Source organism: Staurois parvus, unplaced genomic scaffold, assembly GCF_062004578.1.
Source record: "Staurois parvus isolate SC_StPar_1 unplaced genomic scaffold, SC_StPar_1.0 ptg001252l, whole genome shotgun sequence".
Classification (NCBI taxonomy): Eukaryota; Metazoa; Chordata; class Amphibia; order Anura; family Ranidae; genus Staurois; species Staurois parvus.
In genome coordinates this window covers 1,731,566-1,753,811 of record NW_028319048.1, presented here as the reverse complement: position 1 = coordinate 1,753,811, position 22,246 = coordinate 1,731,566, and the positions used below count along the sequence as shown (strand labels likewise).

Sequence of the window (22,246 nt, the reverse complement as noted above, 5' to 3'; positions counted from 1 at the left end):
CATGGCTGATGATACATTTATAACAACGGACATTTTGGGGGATTTTCATTTTTTTAAATAAAGGACTTATCAAACATTAGGTGTCTTGATTTCTAGGTTTCAGTTCTACCCCATACTCATTTACATGGAAGGGCGGTATCTGGGGGCCTCATATTATTAACCACTTGCCGCCCAGCCACTGTAGAAATACGGCGGCAGGGCGGCACGGCTGGGCAAAACCACATTTTAAAACGTATGTTTTCAAAACAGGTAGGGGGTGCGCGTGAGGCGCGCTGCCGCCCTACCTATCCCGCCGATCACAGCCGCGGATGTCAGTCGCCAGGTCACAGCCGATCGTTACCGGTTATGTCCCGGCGATTAGCGGCAATCACTGACAGAGAGCGGGGCTGCAGTAGCTCTGCTTTCTGTCAGTTCCCTGACAGCTCCTGACACGCTGATCGGGACAGAAGAGTTTCTGTCCGGATCAGTGTGTCTCCGTGCAGAACACACCCCCACCCCGCCCCCTAGTAATAAAGTCAACCCCTTCCTGCCCAGTGCCATTAGTACAGTGTCAGTGTTTTTTTTTTTGCACTGATCACTGTATAGGTGTCACTGGGGATGTCAGTGACCCCAAGTCAATTCCTCTCCAGTGTCAGAATGTCCGCAGTCCCACCTTAGGTCGCTGATCGCCGCCATTATTAGTATAAAAAAAATTAAAAATCCCAGTATCTTTCCCGCCATTTGTAAACGCTATAACTTTCACGTAAACCAATTATTTTACACATATTGGGGTTTCTTTTTAGCAAAGACATGTCGCAGAATACATTTTGGCAGAAATTTATGACTAAATTAGATTTTTACATTTTTTTTTACTGGACATGTTTTATAGCAAAAAGTCCAAAATATCTTTTTCCTCAAAATTGTCAGTCTTTTTTTTTATAGCGCAAAAAATAAAAACCGCACAGGCGATCAAATACCACCAAAAGAAAGCTTAATTTGTGTGGAAAAAAAAGATGTAAATTTCATTTATGTACCGTATTGCATGACCGCGCAATTGTCAGTTAAACTAGCGCAGCGCTGTATAGCAGAAAAATGGCGTAAATTGCAGTATCTCTCCCATAGTTTGTAGACGCTATAACTGTCACACAAAGCAATCAATAGACACTTATTGAGATTTTTTTTACCAAAAACATGGAGCAGAATACATTTTGGCCTAAATTTATAACCAACTTTGAGTTTACTATATATTTTTTATAGCTGAAAGTAAAGAATATGGTTTTTCTTCAAAATTTTTGGTCTTTTTTTGTTTATAGCATGAAAAATAAAAAGCACACAGGTGATCGAATTACACCGAAAGAAAGCTCTATTTGTGTGAGAAAAGGACATAAACTTCGTTTGGGTGCAGCATTGCATGACCGCGCAATTATCAGTTGAACTAGTGCAGCGCCGAGTAGAAAAAGAGGCGTGGTCATTAAGGGGGGTAAATCCTTAGGAGGGCAAGTGGTTAAAGGAAGCTTCTAGATTCTGATAGGCGCCCCCCCCACTCCTGAAGACCCCCACAGCCACTGGGCAAGAGTTGTGGAGAAGAGACTCTTTCCCTTGATCAATATAAGGGCAAGGTGCTTTGCGGGGGGGGGGGGGGGGGGGGGCACCGTTGCTGGGAAGGGAGCGCACCAGGAGAGGAATGCCCCATATAGACATTCCAATTTCAGTACCGGCCTCTGACAAATGTACGTATCTGTATGTGATGGCTGTGAATCTGGCACAATCATCAACACTTCTGGGGTGGAGGTCTGATGACATTCTGAATGGTGTCTTCCTGTGAATTCCCCCCAATGCCTCTTTGTGTCAATTCATTTTTTCTCTTCTTCTGTAGAGTTCTGTGACCCCCTCCATCTCCTTCTTACTGTTAAGGGAAAAGAAAGAGTATTTGCAAACACCTCCATCTAATTCCTTGTTATTGTAACCTAACAGTACTGTAGCTGCAATGGCCTCCTCTTCCTTGTTATTACAAATCCCGTCCTGCAGTCACCTCCTCCGTAATATCACAAGAAGAGAGACCAGGACCAGGATTTGTCTATTACCAAGACTATTGGACCCCCTGCCCAGTGCAGGGACTGCCAGCCACTGACATAGGTCCATGCCCACCGACAATACAGGCTCCGTCTTCGGGGTGTCTTTGTAGAGTTGATGAATAACCTGGAATGGGAGAAGTTTAGGGGTCCAGGATATTCCAAAACGATCACAGATATAGCTTTAGCACCAACCCTTCTAGCTGCAGACACCCATGAAAGTCTCTCAGTAGGCCTTACAATGTCCAGGATCTGACTGCCACCCAACTTCCACAGGAAGTTCATCCGTGAGCGAGATAAAAGATCCTTCTGCAGACCAGGGCTTCAGAACAGACAGTTCTGCCCAGGTCATTTTTTGTGATATGGTGCTGAGTTACTTTAATTGACAATTGCACGGTCGTGCAACGCTGCACATAATTGAAATGTATGTCCTTTTTCCCACAAATTGAGCTTTCTTTCAGTGGTATTTGATCACCTCTGTGGTTTTTAATTTTTCTGCGCTATAAATAAAAAAACACTTCCAATTTTGAAAAAAAAAAAAACCACTATATTTTTGACTTTTTGCTATAAAACATTTAAAAAATCAAATATTGCCATAAATTTAGGCCAAAATGTATTCTGCTCCATGTCTTTGCTAAAAAAAATCCCACTACCTGTAAATTGGTTTACGTGAAAGCTATAGCATGTGCAAATGGCGGTATATATACACTGGATTTTTTTTTTTTTTTTTTTTTTACTAATAATGGCGACGGTCAGCAACTTATAGTGGGACTGCAGTGGGCATTCTGACACTGGGGGGAAATGACTTGGTGTTTACACACAGGTCTCTCCCCTGTCACAGTTTCTCAGCAATTACTGGGTGCTGGCGGGGAATGTCTGGCCGGGTCCCGGGGATTGACATCTGTAGCCGCCAATGGCAGCGTGGTTGGGTGGCATGCCCATGTGTGCCTCCTACTTGGTCATGCAAATCACATATATATATATATATATATATATATATATATATATATATATATATATAGCGCTTTCTCTGCAGCATCTGAAAGCTGGATTCTTCTCTCCCTCCTGCTGGGAATCAATCTTAGTAATTGCCCCCCACCCACCATGCCAATTGCCCTCCCTGTGCACATCTGATTCACATAGCTGCCTGGGGCCCCACAATGCCGGCTTCCCTCCTCTCCTTCCCACCGGAAGCTGCAAGCACACAATAGGATCCTTCAGGATGGAGAGTGGGGAAAGGGTCCGGTAAATATGTCACATTAACCAGCCCCTTCCTCTCCTGAATTAACACAATGAGTAATTAGTATTGATCACTGTGTTCATTCATAACTGAAGCATAGAAAACTGTTTTTTTTTTTAAGTGGGTCCTGTCGAGTTGGCTGTAGGGGGCCCTGTGGTTTCTAACAGCAGCCCTGCCCAGAGCCTCCGTGTGCATTAATCTCTCTGCTTTTTAAGCTTTACTTTTACTTTGTACCTTTTCGCTTTTAAACAAACTTTCACAACTTTCAACCCTGAGTAGAGGTCATTCATCTCCTTATCACAGGCATGGTCCACCATTGTCACTGTGTCACGATATAAGGTCAGGTTCAGAGACCAGTTGCTACAGCAGTTGTAAGGCTTACCTGAAACCAGCAGGACTGGTACACCAGCGGCCCACCCTGGGAATGACGCAGGCTCACCTGAGGTGCGGGGTCTAAGCATCCACCGGTCTTCCCCAGAGCTCCTAATGGTGGAGATGGATTTGGCTGCGTGTGAATGCCAGGTCGCAGATCTCAGGATCACCCCACCAGGGAATGAGTAGGCTGGAAACCAAAAGCGGATCAAACAGTTCAGGGATCAAACAGAAGCGGAGTCAGTCACAAGCCAAGGGTTGGTCACGGATGGTAGTAGATAGGATGAGGCAGAATCGTAGTCAGTAGCAAGCCAAAGGTCGGTAACGTAGATGAAGACAGCAGCAGGCCCAGTAAGCGGGATATTGGCTGGTAAGGCACAATAATCTGGCAACCAGGAAGTGCAGAGACATGGCTTTTATAGGAAGTTCATGGGAGGAGCAAGGAGTTCAAGGTTCAAGACAAAACAGGGCAAAGGCAGGATCATCCAAAGAATTGTCAAGGGAGCTGTCCAGCATTCCAGGTGGCTCAGTGAGAAGAAACATTGTCTCTCACTGCAGAAGGCCCAGGTTCGATTCCAGGCTCTGACACACTGTGTGGGGGGTGCAGAAATACGATGTACAATCATGTGAGACTAAAGTGATTGGGTTTACTTCTACATTGTATTTTAGCAGATGCAGATATGGTAGCACACAATGCCTGCTTACTGGCTGCGCTCACTTCTACCTCTGGAACACGTTCTCACTTCAGGGCTGCCATATAAAATCCTAGTAATTGTCTCAGCACAAATACAGGTATGGCATATGATGGACCAATGAAACATGCAGTAAAGAACATATTATTATTATTATACAGGATTTATGACACCAACAGTTTGCTCAGCACTTTACAATATAACGAGAGACAATACAGCAACAATACAGTTCAATACAAGAGGGCTGGTGGTACAAAAGATAGTAACTGTGAGGGATGGACTGGTAGGAAGAGTAGAAGATTCCATTATTAGCTGAGTGCGGGATAGGCTTCCCTGAAGAGATTTTCAGAGATTGCCTAAAATTGAGCAGAGTAGGCAATTGTCTGATAAATTGGGGTAGAGAGTTCCAGAGGATGGGGGAGGCTCTGGAGAAATCCTGGACATGAGCATGGGAGGAGGAGACAAGGGAGCTAGAGAGTAGGAGGTCATGCGCGGAGAGTACGGTTTGGGTGATATTTAGAGACAAGGTTGGTGATGTAATTTGAGGCGGAGTTATAAATGGGTTTATATGTTATTATTAATGTTTTGAATTATATTCGTTGGGAAATGGGAAGCCAGTGGAGGGATTGGCAGAGAGGGGTGGAGGACATTGAGTGGAGGCCAAAGGAGGGATTGGCAGAGAGGGGTGGAGGACACTGAGTGGAGGCCAGTGGAGGGATTGGCAGAGAGGGGTGGAGGACACTGAGTGGAGGCCAGTGGAGGGATTGGCAGAGAGGGGTGGAGGACACTGAGTGGAGGCCAGTGGAGGGATTGGCAGAGAGGGGTGGAGGACACTGAGTGGAGGCCAGTGGAGGGATTGGCAGAGAGGGGTGGAGGACACTGAGTGGAGGCCAGTGGAGGGATTAGCAGAGAGGGGTGGAGGACACTGAGTGGAGGCCAGTGGAGGGATTGGCAGAGAGGGGTGGAGGACACTGAGTGGAGGTCAGTGGAGGGATTGGCAGAGAGGGGTGGAGGACACTGTGTGGAGGCCAGTGGAGGGATTGGCAGAGAGGGGTGGAGGACACTGAGTGGAGGCCAGTGGAGGGAATGGAAGAGAGGGGTGGCTGATACAGAATGGTTAGTAAGGTGGATGAGTCTGGCAGCAGCAATCATGATAGACTGAAGAGGGGATAGCCTGCGATGGGGTAGGCCAATGAGGAGGGAGTTACAATAGTCAAGGCAAGAGATAACAAGGACGGGAATTGGTTGCTTAGTGGTTTCCGAGGTTAAGAACGGGAGTATCTTGGAGATGTTGCGGAGGTGAAGTCTACAAGAGTTGGATAGTGATTGGATTTGGGGCTGAAAGGACAGATGGGAGTCCAGGATTACACCTAGTACCCTGGCATGAGGGGAGGGACCAGGGGTGGACTGACCATTCAATCACTCAGGCACTGTCCGAGGGCCCGTGGTCAGTAGGGGGCCCCATGAGATGCCCCTGGTACCTTTCATTGGCTTTTTCATAGGCTTTTGTTGGCGAGGACAAAGAGGCTCCATTATCCCCTATTGCCCGTGGACCCCAGGAGTTGTCAGTCTGCCCCTGGGAGGGACTGATGGTTGTATTATTGGTCGTATATTCTGATAAGTGTGGTACATGGCTCCTCCTCTGCACCCGGGATAAGGACACCTTACCATAGAACACAGTATAAGGGTGTCTCATCTTTCCCAAGAGAACTAATGCTGCTGCCTATATCAATATAAAATACACACATTTATCACTCATACTGGAGTTCTTTATCTTCTTGTATCAGTTCATGAGTTCATTAATAGCAATAAGTGTATAGAAAATGCAATGCAATAAGGAAAAAGTCATCGGTTTAATTATCAGCACAATTCGAGGTCTCCTGGGACTGTGTTGATAATCAGAGCTGACCCTGAACCCCACATCACCGAACATTCGGGGTAATAACTCCCGTATTTATAATCCTGGAATTCTGTGCAGGATACAAAGTCACCAGAACACTTCCATCATCTATGGTTACCTGTACTTGGAATATCTCCTGTAATGGTGAGCTACAGTGACGCCTGCACTGAATATTCCAAATCTTCTCACGGTGGCTGAAAGAATTTCCTCCAATGAAAGGCAAGTAAAAGGAAGAAGTCAGTTACTGATGACTCTAGAGCAGTGGTCTCCAAACTGCGGCCCGAGGGCCAGATGCAGCCCTTTGCTTGCTTTTATTTGGCCCTTGGAGCACTATTTCATCCTCTGATACCAACAATGGGGCATAATTCCCCCAACTGACACCAAATGATGGGGCACAATTCTTCCCAATGGCGCCAATGATGGGGCACAATTTCTCCCAATGACACCATCAAGGGGGGCCCAATGACCCCACTGATGGAGCACATTTCCTCTCACTGGCACCAACAATGGGGCACAATTCCTCCAACTGACTAAAGATGGGGCATTGTTTTCTTCCCCACTAACATTGGGACCTTTTCTACTCCCAGTGACCACAGTCTGCCCCCCCCCCCCTAATATCTGAAGGACAGGAAATTGGTCCTTTGTCTAGAAAGTTTGGAGACCCCTGCTCTAGAGTGTTCTAATACAATGATATTTTTACTTTTCAGTGGGAAAGGGAATGAAAAAAGGAAAAGAAGGGAAGGGGAAAGTAAAGGTAAAGAGAAAGGGAAGGGGAAGAGGAAGGGGGAAGAAAAGTAAAGGAAAGGGATGGAGAAGAGATGAGCAAGGGACGGGAAAGGGATGGAAAGGGGAAGAGAAGGGGATGGGAAGAGGAAAGGGATGAGGAGGAGAAAGGAAAGGAAAATGTAAAGGGGAACTGGAAGGGGAAAGGGAAGAGAAAGGAAGGAGAGGGGAGGAGAGGGCAGTAGGAAGGGACAAGGGAAAGAGAAGAGGAAGTGAAAGGGAGGGGTAGGAGAGGAGATGTAGAAGGGAAGTAAGGGAATGGGAAGATAAAGTGAAAGGGAAGAGGAAGGGGGAGGGAAGTAAAGGAAAAGGATCTGAAAGAGATGAACAAAGGAAGGGAAGGGGATGGAAATGAGAAGGAAAGGGGAAAGGGGAAAGGAAAGGAAAAAAAAGAAGGTAAAGGGAACTGGAAGGGGAAAGGGAAGAGAAAGAAAGGGAAGGGGAGGAGAGGGCAGTAGGAAGGGAAAAGGGGAAGGCAAGAGGAAGTGAAAGGGAGAAGTAGGAGATATAGAAGGGAAGTAAGGGAAGAGAAAAAGGGAAGGGAAGGGACGGGGGATGGGAAGGAAAGGAACAATATTTTAGTCTGCCATCTAAAGGAAAAAGTTACAATTAGAAACAAACCAATCATAACACCTCAAATCCATTAATATATTTACTTTTTTAATTTTTACAGGTACTTATATAATATCAGGTATAACATGCAAGTTTACAACAATATATTTTCCCATCTTCCCTTTCTCTTGTATGGATAAAGGATTCTGAGCTTTGCATTAACCAATTCAACATGTGTGGTATATACCGTATACAGGATATGTTATTACAAACATTTCTTTATTTTTTTGTTTAGATTTAAAGAAATATTTGCACCCACGACTTCTACTGAGGATCTTTTTCTTTTCTCTCCACCTGTCACCCTACATTTATGTACATAATATATACTATATATAAAAGTGCGGAAACATTTTGAAGACCCCTCGTATATGTTAGAATCTACTTATAAATACAATTTTGCATGCGCTTTACGTAAACCTTTGTTTGTATCGTTCTTTCATACATTTTTATACTATACATAGTTACATAGTTAGTCTGGCTGAAAAAAAAGTCAAAAGTCCGTCCAGTTCAACCATAGAAAAAAGAGTAATAATCCTACACCCACACATACATAATCATTGAAATCATAATGATTTTGCACAAATCTTCATAAACATGAAAGTTCTAATTCTGGAATAAACCTTTCCTAGCACATACTGTACATATTACAATTAGAGATCTCTTTAACAGAATTGTATTCATTCACATAAAGGAAAAAAGAAACATTTTGCATCTTTTGGCTTTGATTTTTCTCATCACAACAGTCAAAAATGATCATCAATGTGTCCCCATTAACCATCAGAAAATTGCGCACACATTTTAATTAATATTTTTGAACAATATTCCAGCCTTGCCTAGCTTTATGCAGGCCATAGACGGTTCGTTTATCGGCCGATTTTTCGTCCAAAAAACGAAACATCGGTCATTTTGTTGCCACCAATGATTGCAAAAATCTGCTGTTTTTCACAAATTTTCCAGCATGACCGATAAAAGAAATGAGGAGGAACCGCGAAAATCGGTCGATGCCATTGCCCCACTAACAGTACGAAAATCGTCCGCTTATTCTTTTGGATGAAAAATCGGCTGATAAACAAACCGTCTATGGCCTGCACTCATCCTCACGTGTTCTACAGCAAGGCTTTATATGTGCTGCAAAACAGCAGAAATGAATGTCTATTGTAACTGTTATTATGTTGCTTTCCTCCAACTGTTACCCATTCTATATATATATATATATACAGTATACAGAGCTCAGTAGTGTAGGAGTTTCCGTGGCCATTTCTGTTGGTTTATATTATGGCGGTGGTGTTGGCGGTGATATTCCGGGGACTCGCTGTAGTCTGAGGCACAGAGCTCTGCAGCTTCCCAAGCTCGAACAGTACGATGATCATAATAAAAAGAAGATACATAATGAAGGCCAATATTATAATCATCAGATGTTGGGGTTCCATTAATATTTTGCACTAAAAACAAGAAGAAGTATTATTGTACGTTGGGTTGTTGTATAATCGATACAAGTGAGTGATGCACGGTGTATGATACATTATAATACGCTGTAGGTCAATGTTAGAACTAGGAGTGAGCAAAGAGGAGTTTCCATTTCCTTGAAATTTTGGTAAATCTTTTAGGGTCGGTTCACACTATAGAAACACAGTCCAGATGCATTTCTGCGTGTGCGTTTTTGGTGCGTTCTGATGTGTTTTTGATGCGTTCCGTTACATTTTTTCCCCTCTTTTTCTTCAATTCAAAAGGGACATGTGCATTCCAGTGCATTTTTGATGCAATCCGGTGCATTTTTGATGCATTTTATAGATTGAAAAAGAAAAGAATAGAATAGAAAAAAGAATAAAATAAAATAGAAAGAATATAATTTTTTCTGAAAATCCAATAAATCTGATATTGAATGGAATAGAATAGAATAGAAAAAACAATAGAATGGAATAAAATAGAAAGAATGTAACTGTCTTCCAAAATTTTAATTTTGAATTGAATACATTTAAATTTGAATAGAATATATTAAAATAAAATAGAAAACAATATAATATATTAGAATAGAAAATAGAATAGAAATCTATAGAATAGAAATACTATTTGCATTTTGTATAGAATACATTTGAATAGATTTGAATAGAATAGAACAAAATAGAAAGAATTTAACAGTCTTCCGAAATTACAATTTTGAGTAGAATAAATTCAAACTCAAATGCCAATTCAAATTCAACTGCCGATTCGAATTTTCCGAATTTGGTCAAATTGAATTAGAATTAAATCCAATTGAATTTGAAAACTAAATGAAGTTAAACAAATTGTGTAAATAAATGAAACTAATAAAACAAATTTAATGGAACAAAATTATTTAAACAACAAATCGAAACAAAATGAGACAAATGATTTGTTCTGCACATGTCCAGATAAAGGTCGGTATATTGAGTTTTTATTTGGAGTGTATGTCCCCCAACAGAGGAGTCCGGGGGCCCCATTACTAGGCAGCCAAGACATAATCTGCTCAGCGAGGAGTCTTTTGGGATTCATTGTCAGTATAAATAGTGTTGGGCTCTATGTTGGAGCCAAGCGTTCGTTTGATTGGAAGATCGGCCGTTCGTGTGTTCAGCAAATACACAAACAGTAAGGGTGTTCAGCGGGCTGTTCTCCTGCACCACAATGCACTGCACCCTGAGAGGGCATTGTGATTGGCCAAAGCAATGCATCTGACCACAGGTCAGGTGCAATGCTTTGGCCAATCACAGTGCATAATGACGTCGCAAGGGGGCGGGGTGATGTCATCACAGTATTTAAGAACTGTCAGGCTGGCACAGCCCTCAGATGGTGGGAGCCAACATCGAGAGCGGAGCATTTTTTTTTCTTTTTTCGGGTCGGGGATGGCGGTGGGCATCATGATTGATGTTGGATCTACGTCAGGAGACATTTTTTGTTTTTGTATTTAATAAAGGACTTGTCAAAGACTGTCTCCTGTCATTTTTTACACTACATTTTCTTTTGTGAATGGGTAGCAGTAGCATGTACCCCATACTCGAACCTCTCCTTCCAACCGCATGTCAAATCACTCACAAACACATGCAGGCTCCACCTCCGCAACATTGCCAAGATACGTACCTTCCTCACCCTTGACACCACCAAACTTCTAGTACACTCCCTCATCATCTCACGCCTTGACTACTGTAATTCTCTTCTCACCGGCCTACCCAAGTGCAGGCTCTCCCCGCTCCAGACCATCCTGAACTCAGTGGCCAGACTCATCTACCTCACCACCCGCTCCACCTCTGCCACCCCCCTTTGCCTCTCCCTCCACTGGCTCCCGATTGCCCAACGCATCAAATTTAAACTTCTAACCCTGACCTACAAAGCCGTTCATAACACTGCCCCTGACTACCTCACCAACCAGATCCCCAAGTACCGCCCTACCTGTACCCTTCGCTCCTCACTGGACCTCCTTCTATCCTGCTCCCTGGTCTCCTCCTCCCATGCACGACTGCAGGACTTCTCCAGGTCCTCCCCCATCCTCTGGAACTCACTGCTCCAATCCATCAGACTGTCGCCTTCCCTCTTCACATTCAGGCGCTCCCTCAAAACCCATCTCTTCAGGGAAGCCTACCCCACCCTCACCTAATGGCCATTCTCCCTCTTTCCTCCCACCCCTCAGCCACTTCCTACTGTACCTTTACCCCCTCCCTCCTAGATTGTAAGATTGTGGGAGTTCTTCTCAAAATCCATACTAGACCTGAAGGGCTTGGTATGGAAGGGGGGGACCCCACGTTTAAAAAAATAAATAAATAATTGCCAGACAATGCCAGCAATTCTTTTAACATTCAGATCGGTGTGTTGAGATACTTTGGAAAATTAAAAATGGCGCTGTTTATCTGATGAAATTGGATGTGATGAATAGAGTCTTACAATTCTCTTATTAGTGAAACTTTAGCTCTTACCCACAGTGATGGAGGGAGATGGGGGAGGAAAGCTTGACTAATTACTACCACATGTTGCTAGAATGTAGAGAAAAAACCAAGATATATATATGTATATTCACATAGACTATAAAAAATCTATTTATCTTACTTTTCCCAATCTAGAACAAATATAAATATAATAACTCAATTATTCTATTAGGATCCAACTCATTCATACATATGTTAGTACTGTTAATACGCAGATAATGTACCCATTTACATCACAGCCCCCCATTTACATCAATGCCCTCAATTCCCTCTTCACATCACAGCTCCTCTCCTTTCCTCACAATCCCCTCCCCTTCTCATCAGTGTCCTCTGTGATTGCTTCACAGTAGCCCCCTCCTTGCATCCATGTCCCTTTAACAATCCCCTTCCTTGTATCCCAGTTTCCTTCATAGCCCCCCTTCCTTGTATCCCAGTTTCCTCTACAGAGCTCCCTCCTTGCACCCCAGTCCCCTTTACAGCCCCCTAACTTGCACCCCAGCCCCCTTCCCAGCCCTGCTTTCTTGTATCACAGTCCCCTTCACAGCAATCCAAACTTGCTCCCCAGTTCCCTTCACAGCCCCCCTTTACTTGCACCCCAACCTTTTCACAGTCCCCCTCCTTGTATCCCAGACCCCTTTACAGTCACCCTTACTTGAACCTGAGTTTCCTTCACATCTCCCCTACTTGCACCCGCGGCCCCTTCATAGCCCCTCTCTTTGCACCCCAGTTCCTTCACAGTCCCTCTTCTTTGAACTCCAGTCCCCTTCACAGTCCCCCTCTGAGCCCCCTTATTTGCATCCAAGTCTCCTTCACAGCCCCCCTTCTTTGTATCCCAGTCCCCTTCACAGCCCCCCTTCTTTGTACCCCAGTCCCCTTCACAGCCCCCCTTTTGTACCCCAGTCCCCTTCACATGCCCCCTTTCTTGTATCCTGGTCCTTTTCACAGCCCCCTTCCTTCTTTGCAACCCGGTCCCCTTTATGTGAATGCCCCCTCCCTTACATCACATTTTCTCCTGTCAATCACAATCCTTCAATCCCACCTTACACAGCAGGTAGAAGGCAGAAGGTGCAGCATGTCCGGACAGAGGGCGGGAGCTGCCCAACTTTTTATGTTAACAGGCAGATGATTGGTTGCTAGGGCTGCCCCTAGCAACAGATCACATATTTGTTAACTTGGGCAGCTCCTGTCCTTTGTCCTGACATGCTGCACCTTCTGCCTTCTACCTGCTGTTTGGAGATGAAGATGGTGGAGGGGCGATGGGACAGCGGGGTGATGGAGCAGAGGGGTGGAGGAAGGAGTGGAGCCGCGGTCCAGAAATTACTGTCATGTGGTCAGTTTTCAGACTTCAGTCCACCATTTAGTGATACCTGGTCTAGGGGGAGCTTGGTTAGGGCAGTAGGCTGATGGGAATGAAGATGCCTGGTTAGAGAGATGCACTGAAGAACTAAAACCAATTTATTATAACCCAATTATGGGAACCCCCAATACGGAGTGATGGAAGGTACATGGCCTACTTAAAGAGGACCTGTTCTGTATCACTGTGTTGGGGATTAATCATTACTAAAGACTGTTACTGATTGACTACCTCAAGTACAAACAAAATGGAAACGTACTGAGCCTCTGGCTGAATATTGGTGAATCAAGTGGATGCCTTCTATCTGTGAGAGTGTGAGTTGTGACTGCACATTGTGAGGACCCAGCAGTGGATATCTCATGGAAGGTATACATTACTGGATACAGGATCCTGAAGTGAGATTACACTAGTTCAAATCTGGTTGGGTTGGAGCCGGTGCTGGATAGCGGATTAAGCCACCCTCTTGTTGGCAATGAGCTGATCTCCTCTACCGTATGTAGCACAAGGCAAGTGATCTGGATCCCCTTATCACATGGGCCTCAGGTGTTGGACTATCAGAGGTCTATCCTGTAACCATGGAGAAGATGTAAGACCTTTCACAAGCAGTATCCCCAGCCATAGGTGGATCATTGCTAATGGTGACCAGGAGAATGATCAATAAAAGGTTTAGAACCTTAGTTATGAGTTACAGGAAACTGCCTTAATGTCACATGAAGGGTTATAGGAAACTACCTCAATGTCACATGAAGGGTTATAGGAAACTACCTCAATGTCAAGTTACAGGAAACTGCCCCAATGTCACATTATGGGTTATAGGAAACTACCCCAATGTTAGGTTATGGATTACAGGGAACTGCCCCAATGTCACATGATGGGTTATAGGAAATCACTGCAACATCAGGAAATGGGTTACAGGAAACAACCACAATCTCAGGTTTTTGGTTACAGAAAACTATCCAATGTCACTTTTGGGGTTATAGGATATCACTCCAATGTCAGGTGATGAGTTACAGGACACCACCCTGAATTTAAGGTATAGGAAATTACTTCAATATCAGGTTATGGGAAAATGCCTCAATTTCAGGTTTTGGGCTACAAAAAAAATCACCCCAACGCCATATTCGGGGTAACAGAATTCCAACTTCCCAAAGTTATTGGGGATCATTGTCTGGACACTCAATAATGTAAAGTCATCATCTCTGTATTGTGGATTGCAGTAATGATTGTACACTTGTACATTATTAATGGAGACATGGCCAGAAATAGGTCAGTGGGCATTGCGTGTCACCATGTATTGGGCTAATAGTAAGCCATCACTGTGATGTCACAGATAAAAGTTGTCACCCAATGTTATGACTTACCCACAGTCTTCTGTTGTGAGCTGTAAAAGGTGAAAAGAGAGGAAATCAATACAGAGAACTCAGCGACCTTTCATCTTTTTGTCTTTCATTATTCTGTACATTTTTCCATCCATGGTGAGTCGAACTGATGAATCAAACACCTTTTTTTTAAAGGGTTCACAGTATTATGTTAATAAGGACCTGGTCACACTACCATCCAGCTGCAGCAGACAGCAGGGAAAAAGCTCACCTACTTCATGCGTTGCTCCCTTCCAGACCATACAAGTGAAGTGTCTCCTCCTCAATGACAGGAAAACTCTAGAGAACGTCAGTGACCAGCAATGGAGGGCATCCAGCCGGTGAGGAAGTGACACATTGAAACAGCTGAGTATTTCACTTGCACTGCACAGCCCTGCAGGGCAGTAGATAATGACTTTTCCTGGGGGGGGGTCAGATCTCAGACTGCAAGAGTAACACAAGATGGTGCCTCTTACACTGCTCAGTAAGGTTGGCTATGGGGGTGTTTCTGAAAGCAGTGGTCCTGTGTGCATGCGGAAAAAAAGGGTGGTGCAACGAATATTGGAGGTGGTTCTCATAGTGCTGAATATTGGCTGTGGCTTATATGGACACAGAGTTCAGATATCAGTAGACAAGACAGTCAAGATGCCAGCCACATAGGGAGTGCATTGTTTCATTATTGACTGTTTGTCAGCAGAATAATACATTTCCAGTGTGACAAGCATGGCAGAATGAGGCGTGTAAGGTGCTCTGACTGGGGAGGAAGGTTTAAGTGAGTAGGAGAGAGGTGAAATGAGTGGGAGATGGGTGGGAGTTGCTATAACCTGGGGAGGGGGTTAGGTGGGGGGACAGGAAGGCACATTGATTAGGAAGGGATAGAGGGAGGTGCTATACCTGGAAGAGAGAAGGTGAGGTGGTATAGAGGGGGTGAAGCAGTATGGGGGGTAGGTGAAGTGGTATGAGGGGTAGGTGAGGTAGTATGGGAGGTCGGTGAGATGGTATGGAGGGTAGGTGAGGCAATATCAGGGTATGTGAAGCGGCATAGGGGGGTAGGTGAGGAACTATGGGGGGATAGGTAAGGCAGTATTGGGGGTGGGTAAGGCAGTATGGGGGGGGGGGGTAGATGAAGTGGTATGAGAGGGTAAATGAGGCAGTATGGAGGGTAAGTGAGGTGGTATGTGGGATAGGTGAAGTAGTGTGAGGGGGTGGGTGAGGCAGTATGAGGGATAGGTGATGAGGTATGGGGGGGTAGGTGAAGCAATTTGCAGGTAGGTGAAGTGGTATGAGGGGATCGGTGATTTGGTATAGGGGGTAGGTGAGGCGATATAGTGGGTAGATGAAGTGGTATGTGAAGGTGGGTGAGGCGGTATGGGGTTCTGTGGGGCAATATGGAGGTTAGTGTTATGAGGGGTAGGTGAGGCGGTATGGGGGGTAGGTGAAGTGGAATGAGGGGATAAGTGAGGCATTATGGGGTCAATTAAGTAGTATTGGGGGTAGGTGAATTGGTATGAGGGGGTAGATGAAGCCGTATGGAGGGGTAGGTGAAGTGGTATGAGAGGGTGGGTGAGGCAGTATTGAAGGTTTTTGAAGTCATATGAGGGGGTAGATGAGGCAGTATGGGGGGTATGTGAGTCGGTATGGGGGGTAGGTAAAGTGGTATGAGGGGATGAATGAGGCATTATGGGATCAATGAAGTAATATTGGGGGTAGGTAAATTGGTATGAGCAGATAGGTGAAGCGGTATGGGGGGTAGGTGAAGTGGTATGAGGGGATGAGTGAGGCATTATGGGGTCAATGAAGTAGTATTGGGGGGTAGGGGAATTGGTATGAGGGGTTAGGCGAAGCAGTATTGGGGTAGGTGAAGTGCTATGAGAGTGTGGGTGAGGTAGTATGGGGGGTGAAGCGGTATGAGAGGGTGGGAGAGACAGTATGGGGGGTAAGTGAAGCAGTATGGGGGGGTAGGGGAGGCGATATGAGTGGAAGGTGAAGTGGTATGAGGGGATGACTGAGGCAGTATGGGATCAATGATGTAATATTGGGGGTAGGTAAATTGGTATGAGGAGGTAGGTGAAGCGGTATGAGGGGATGGGTGAGGCAATACGTGGAGTAGGTGAAGTGGTACGAGGAGGTAGGTGAGGTAGTATTGGAGGTAGGTGAGGTGGTTTGGATGGGGTGAAGCTGCTTGGGGGGTAGATGAGGCAATATGTGAGGTAGGTGAAGTGGTATGAGGGAGAGGGGGAGGCAGTATGGAGTAGATTAAGAAGTTTGGGGTTGTAAATGAGGTGGTATGGAGGGGGGGGGGGGGTAAGTGGAGCGGTCTGGAAGGTAGGTGAAGTGGTATGAGAGGGTGGGTGAGACAGTTTGGGGGGGTTACATACAGAGTGCAGAGTTGGACCTTCTTCCGCAGCTACTTACCTCTGCATCCCCCATCCACATCTTACTTTCACCCCTCATCATCTCTGACCTCTGCATACAAACCCCCCCCCCCACTGCCCCCATCTTCTCCCCCCTCCATCTTCCACATCTTACCTTTGTTGCTGTATTAAGCTCAAGCACCCAGTTGGATCTAGTAACTCCTCCCACACTGTAGGTGGCTCCGCCTCTCTCACTTGCAGGTAGATCATTGTGTGGGGGTGTCGGTATCCGCACTGCACCTGTATCTCCTTTGTCCCCATTCTGCACTCAGTGGCAGCCACTCAGGAGATCAGATCTATGGGATCCACTGGGGGACAAGCTGTCCCTTGTAAGCACAGAAGCCGGACTTCTGCCTTTACAAGTGATATCGGTGAGCGGGGAGCAGAGGGGCGGAGACAGAGGTGGGGGAAGTTACAGCTGAGAAAAGCCCTGATTAATATGTTAATTCAATTTAAAAAGTAATTTTATTGTTTTTTTCTAAACTATAACTTTCACTAAATAATCCCGGTGATTTTGACTAGTTCAGGCACTTCCTGTTACAAGCTGACAACACTCTGTTCCTGTCTCTCAATCAGGGGTGGACTGACAACTCATGGGGCCCCCGGGCAATAGGGGATCATGGGGCCCCTGTGTCCTTGCCTAAACTCAAAAAAGCCTATGAAAAATGTACCAGGGGCATCTCATGGGGCCCCCTACTGACCCCGGGCCCTTGGGCAGTGCCCGAGTTTCCAAATGGTCAGTCTGCCCTTGCTCCCAATTGTTCTCTTGTGTTGTCACCCTGTCACATGCTCTTCCACTGCAGACTCCAAGTAGCCGTGCACTTTTCCCCAATACATAGGGCCAAAATCATACTAGTAGATTTAATACATGAAACACAAATATGGCCATAGCTGGTCCGTGTGTTTCTATGATTGTGGTGCGGGCATTAGAGTGTAAGCTCTTCTGAGGAGGGAAACATCAACATAACATAGATGAATTCATTACCTCGGATGATGTGTTGGATCTGTTGATGCTTTTTCCAAGATTCATTTGTGTTTATCTGGTTAATGAACATTTTATTCTCCTCTTTTCCAAAAAGGATGAGTTCCTGGGCCAATCGCTTTATACTTGGCTGACATTCCAGAATCCTCTCCTTCTCTTCATCACTGGCGCTGTCCACATCATCGATCACCACAATCACATTCCTCCTCCCTGTGGGGAAATGATTGCCTTATTGATGATCAGTTTTGTATTATTACATTGCACAGATCTGTGTAGCAGAGCTTTATTGTCTATACAGTACATACTCCATGCAGAGGGGTAACTAGAGCCTTTCATGCAAGAAACCATAAAGGGCCCCCTGACCCCTGGCTGAAACCCTTCCCCCACGGTGGTGGAATGCCAGGGCCCGGTCACAAGTACAACCTTTATGACCCTGCTAGTTCAGGCAACTGTTGTCAGTAGTTTTTTACATTTTTGTTATTTTATTTTTTATTTTTTTGTCATTTTGTTGGGGGATTTGGTGAGATATCAGGGGTCTAAACAGACCTCTGATGTTCCACCTTTGAGACAGAGAGAGGAGATTGATGGCACAGCCCTCAGTCTCTGTCTCTGCAGCCTCAGCTATACAGAATGAATGGACAGGAATAGCTCTGTACAGAGGTTTCCTATTCATTCACAAAGTGAAGAAAAGGAAACAGTTCTCTATGCCTTTGTTACTGTGTGAATGAACAGAATCAGCGATCAGTACAGATCACTGACTATTCGTTAAATCAAGGAAGGGACAGTAAATTACACATTTACCGGCCCCTTCCCCACTTTCCATTCTGATCCCATGCAGTAGGCGACGGGAGAGGGGAGGGGGGAACCTGTTAGCACTGGGGGGGAGGGGCTTGATCACATCACAACAGGAGGTAGATAGGAAAGGCGGTGGGGCAGCATAGAGAGGAACCGATCCACTCCATTTTCCTCCTGCATCCCCTAAAAGGCTGAAGGAGATTGGACCCTCTAAATGCCACCCCCATTGCCCCTCCTTTCCAGATGAACAGGAGCTTCACAGGCCCTCTGGGCATGGGGCTGGGTTACAATTGTGACCCTTGCAACCCCTGTTCATATGCTCCTGACTCTGTCATTCCTTGACTCCATGATGTCTGGGTAACAGTGTCAAGCTGTTCTTGGCTCAACTTAGTATAAATAAAGACAGAAATGTTTTGTTAAACACACAAATAGCCTGAGATCTATTGTAGAAGTATGTTGGTGAAAGACACTTGGTGGCCCTGGTCAAGGACATGTTTCGTCCTCATCCCTGTGGTGTCCCCCTGTAGTCACCATCTTACAGAAGGAAGTTTAGACTCCTTTTAGCAGATGAGAAAGATTATAAGTACAGCGATCATCACAAATAAAGTTTACAAGAAATCTTAGTCCTTTCACCTAGGATGTCTGATAGAGCCTTCAGTTCCTCATCGTACAAAGAGTCGGTGACATCGGTGAAATTAATTCTTCCTCTGTTCTTGGTGTGGTAGAGAATACCAAACGTACATTGGCGTATTTCCTGTCTGAGGTTCCAGGTTGTATTTGAGATGTAGATGCGACGGACATCTCTCACAAGGGATGAATCCAGGAGTAAATCAATCAGCCAATCATAGCAGCTGGCAGGTTCTCTGGAGAAGATCCCAACCAGCCCCTTCTTCTGACACATCTCCCTTCTTATCCAAGGAGACTCCTGAAGTCCTGGATCTCACCATCGGCTCCTAATAAAGACGGTTCTCCATGATTTCTGTAAAGTGTATAGAAAATGGCAATGTAATCTCATGGTGCTAATTCCTCATATTACATTTATGGGGCTTCCTACGATGGCTGCAAGGAGGATGAACATTATTTATAGAGTCTAAATTCTACTGGTGGTGTTCCTCTCTTCCGAAACTGAATTGAAATGCCATTTTGCTGGGCAAAATTTGTTCTAAATGTTAATCAATTTGTTAAAGATAATTACTTGATACAGTACAAAAAGAATAATAACGCCACACAATCATTCAATGTAAACCATTTTGGATGACACTTAGGGGGTTATTTACTAAAACTGGAGAGTGCAAAATCTGGTGCAGCTCTGCATAGAAACCAATCAGCTTCCAGGATTTATTGCCAAAGCTTAATTGAAGAAGCTGAAGTTAGAAGCTGATTGGCTATCATGCACAGCTACACAAGTTTTAGTAAATGTCCCCCATAGCTTGCTCTGTGCACTGCATATGATAAACAATTGTCATAAATTCCTGCTTTCCACCTTTTTTAATCCTTTGTTCCATCTCAGTGCTGCTGATTGTCTGCAGTCTCTATAAAGCCCCTTCCTGTCTATGTGCATTGCTGCATTGGCTACATGACATTTCCTGGGCGGGTTTACTGATGACCACAGTGGATCATGTCACTTACAATGTTCTTTTAGAAGCCCATGTGGGGGGGGGGGGGACCACTAGACATGTGTGTTTTGTTTCATAACGATTCAGTTTTCGGATGAAAATTAGATTTCCGAATATTTGGATGTATCTGAATTTCCAAATGTACATAGTAACAAATTTTAATGAATCTGAGAAAAAGTTATAACTTCCCCCCTCTTCAAATCTATACCAGGCCCATCAAGTCTTGTATGGATTTTGAGGGGAACCCCACAACATTTTTTTTTTTTTTTAAATGGCATGGTGTTCTCCTTAAAATCCATACTAAACCCTTATCTGAGCATACAGCCTGGCAGGCCAGGAAAGGGGGGGAGGCAAGCAAGCACATCCCCTCTTGAAGCATACCAGGCCCCTCACGACCCACACAAACATGAAAAAAAACACGTAACATGACAGATATCATCGAGAGATGTTGCTCTGAGACCGCTTTCCATGACTTCATAGGGAGATTGCTCACCCGGGACATCATGGGTCACCACGCTCCCATGTTTACTTGCTGGCACGTGCCTGTCATTCCGCGAGTATTTGGCTAGTATGGATTCAGGAATGGAAGGGGCTGGTAAGTGTGACATATTGGACACACATCCAGCACCTCCTGTGCTCAGGGACCCAGATCAGAAGAAGGCCAATTGAATAAAATGATAAATGTTCATCCAACACTGATCAAAGGTTGTGCGGCTCTGAAACGCGTCAACTTGACCAAGAGTTTATCTCCCTTCCGGATGGGACTTGTACGTGTCTCCTAACCCTCTGTTTGGTTTTGGATGTTATTTGCCTTTTTTACTGCTACTCTTGTGAGTATAATTTATCAATAAATTTAGGAATTACTGAATTAATGCTCAAGGTTGGTGCGCTTTGTATTTTATTCTCTACTAAAGTGTGGCATATTTACAGGACCCCTCCCCCATTCTGCATCCTGAAGGATCCTATTGTGTGCTTGAAGCTGCCAGTAGGGAGAAGAGGAGGGAAGCCGGCACCACTGCAGGGGTAGGGGGCACACAGGGGGGGCCTGGACAGCAGAGGGAATTGTATGGTGCACAGGGAGGGTGATTGGTGTGGCGGGGGGGGGAGGGAAATTACTGGAACACCCCCCTGTATGGCTTTTTCTGCAGCAGCTGAAAACCAGCGGGAGGAAGAGGAGAATCCAGCTTTCAGCTGCTGCAGAGAAAGCCATACAGGGGGTTGGTTCCAGTAATCCCCCGCTCTGTGCCGATCACCCTCCCTGCCTACATCTGATTCACCCAGCTGCCTGGGCCCTATACAGGGGGATTGGTAACACCCTCCTATCTACAGCCCTGATACACAGTACACAGAGCAAACTAAATGTTCTTCAATTTACATCAACAGTAAAGGGCAGCCTTACTCTTCCTAGCAAGTTTACAGACTTTTTCTCAGCCCCTCCTTCTCCAAAATGATTGTAATTTTTTGGGGGGGAGGTATAAACACAGGGACCCCCTCCCTGCACGTCATTATTTCTGGCCTAGTTCTTAAAGACCGATGCTACCGTTGTTCACATCCTAGGTGGCCCAGGGTAACTTACAGCTCATGACTCCAAAGAAACAGCCCCCCTGGAGATATCAGGACAAGATGGGATGTTTACTGTGGTGAAGAGACAGATCCCTAAGGAACACCCTGGATTGCCAGATTTGTGAGTATACTTTTGGGGAATAACCCGGCTACACAGGTAGGGGGGGGGGGGGCGGATGATAAGCTCTTCCTTAAAAGACATCGTAGACTTACTACTGGCTTGGCTTCCCATCTACTTACTGTAGTTACCGTCTCATCTGATTTACATAAGAATACATTGTTCCTCTAAACTACAATCTGGGCTCACCAGACTTCTGGAGCTTCAACAATAACATGAAAATAATCAGCCGGTGCTTACCATCCATAATGGCTTCCCAACCGCTGTACCCTCCCGCTTCGGCTTACCTGTGTGCACCTCTCCGACTGCCACGTTTGCTGATCATTAAAGGGTTTTTGTTCTTTAAACTTTCTTCTGATCTGCAAGAATAACAATCGTGAATGGTGAAATGTGGAAAAACCAGTCCCCAGCCTGATATTTCCCCTAGCTGCTGTAGGGCACGTCACATCTTTACCTCTCTTCAA

At 45.2% G+C, this 22,246-nt stretch overlaps 1 protein-coding gene across 1 annotated transcript in view; it reads right to left on the bottom strand.

Moving 5' to 3' along the window:
* Window positions 1-7,677: 7,677 nt before the first annotated feature.
* LOC149437865 (uncharacterized) overlaps window positions 7,678-22,246 on the bottom strand; it is a 69,899-nt gene continuing 55,330 nt past the window's right edge. The window contains exons 6-11 of the mRNA XM_089660548.1: window positions 22,070-22,141; window positions 21,972-21,984; window positions 19,119-19,418; window positions 17,694-17,900; window positions 14,298-14,317; window positions 7,678-9,092 (exon numbers count right to left, since the gene is read on the bottom strand). Of these exons, the coding sequence (XP_089516674.1) occupies window positions 8,919-9,092; window positions 14,298-14,317; window positions 17,694-17,900; window positions 19,119-19,418; window positions 21,972-21,984; window positions 22,070-22,141 (786 nt within the window). The 3' untranslated portion in view covers window positions 7,678-8,918. The remainder of the gene's footprint in view (window positions 9,093-14,297; window positions 14,318-17,693; window positions 17,901-19,118; window positions 19,419-21,971; window positions 21,985-22,069; window positions 22,142-22,246) is intronic.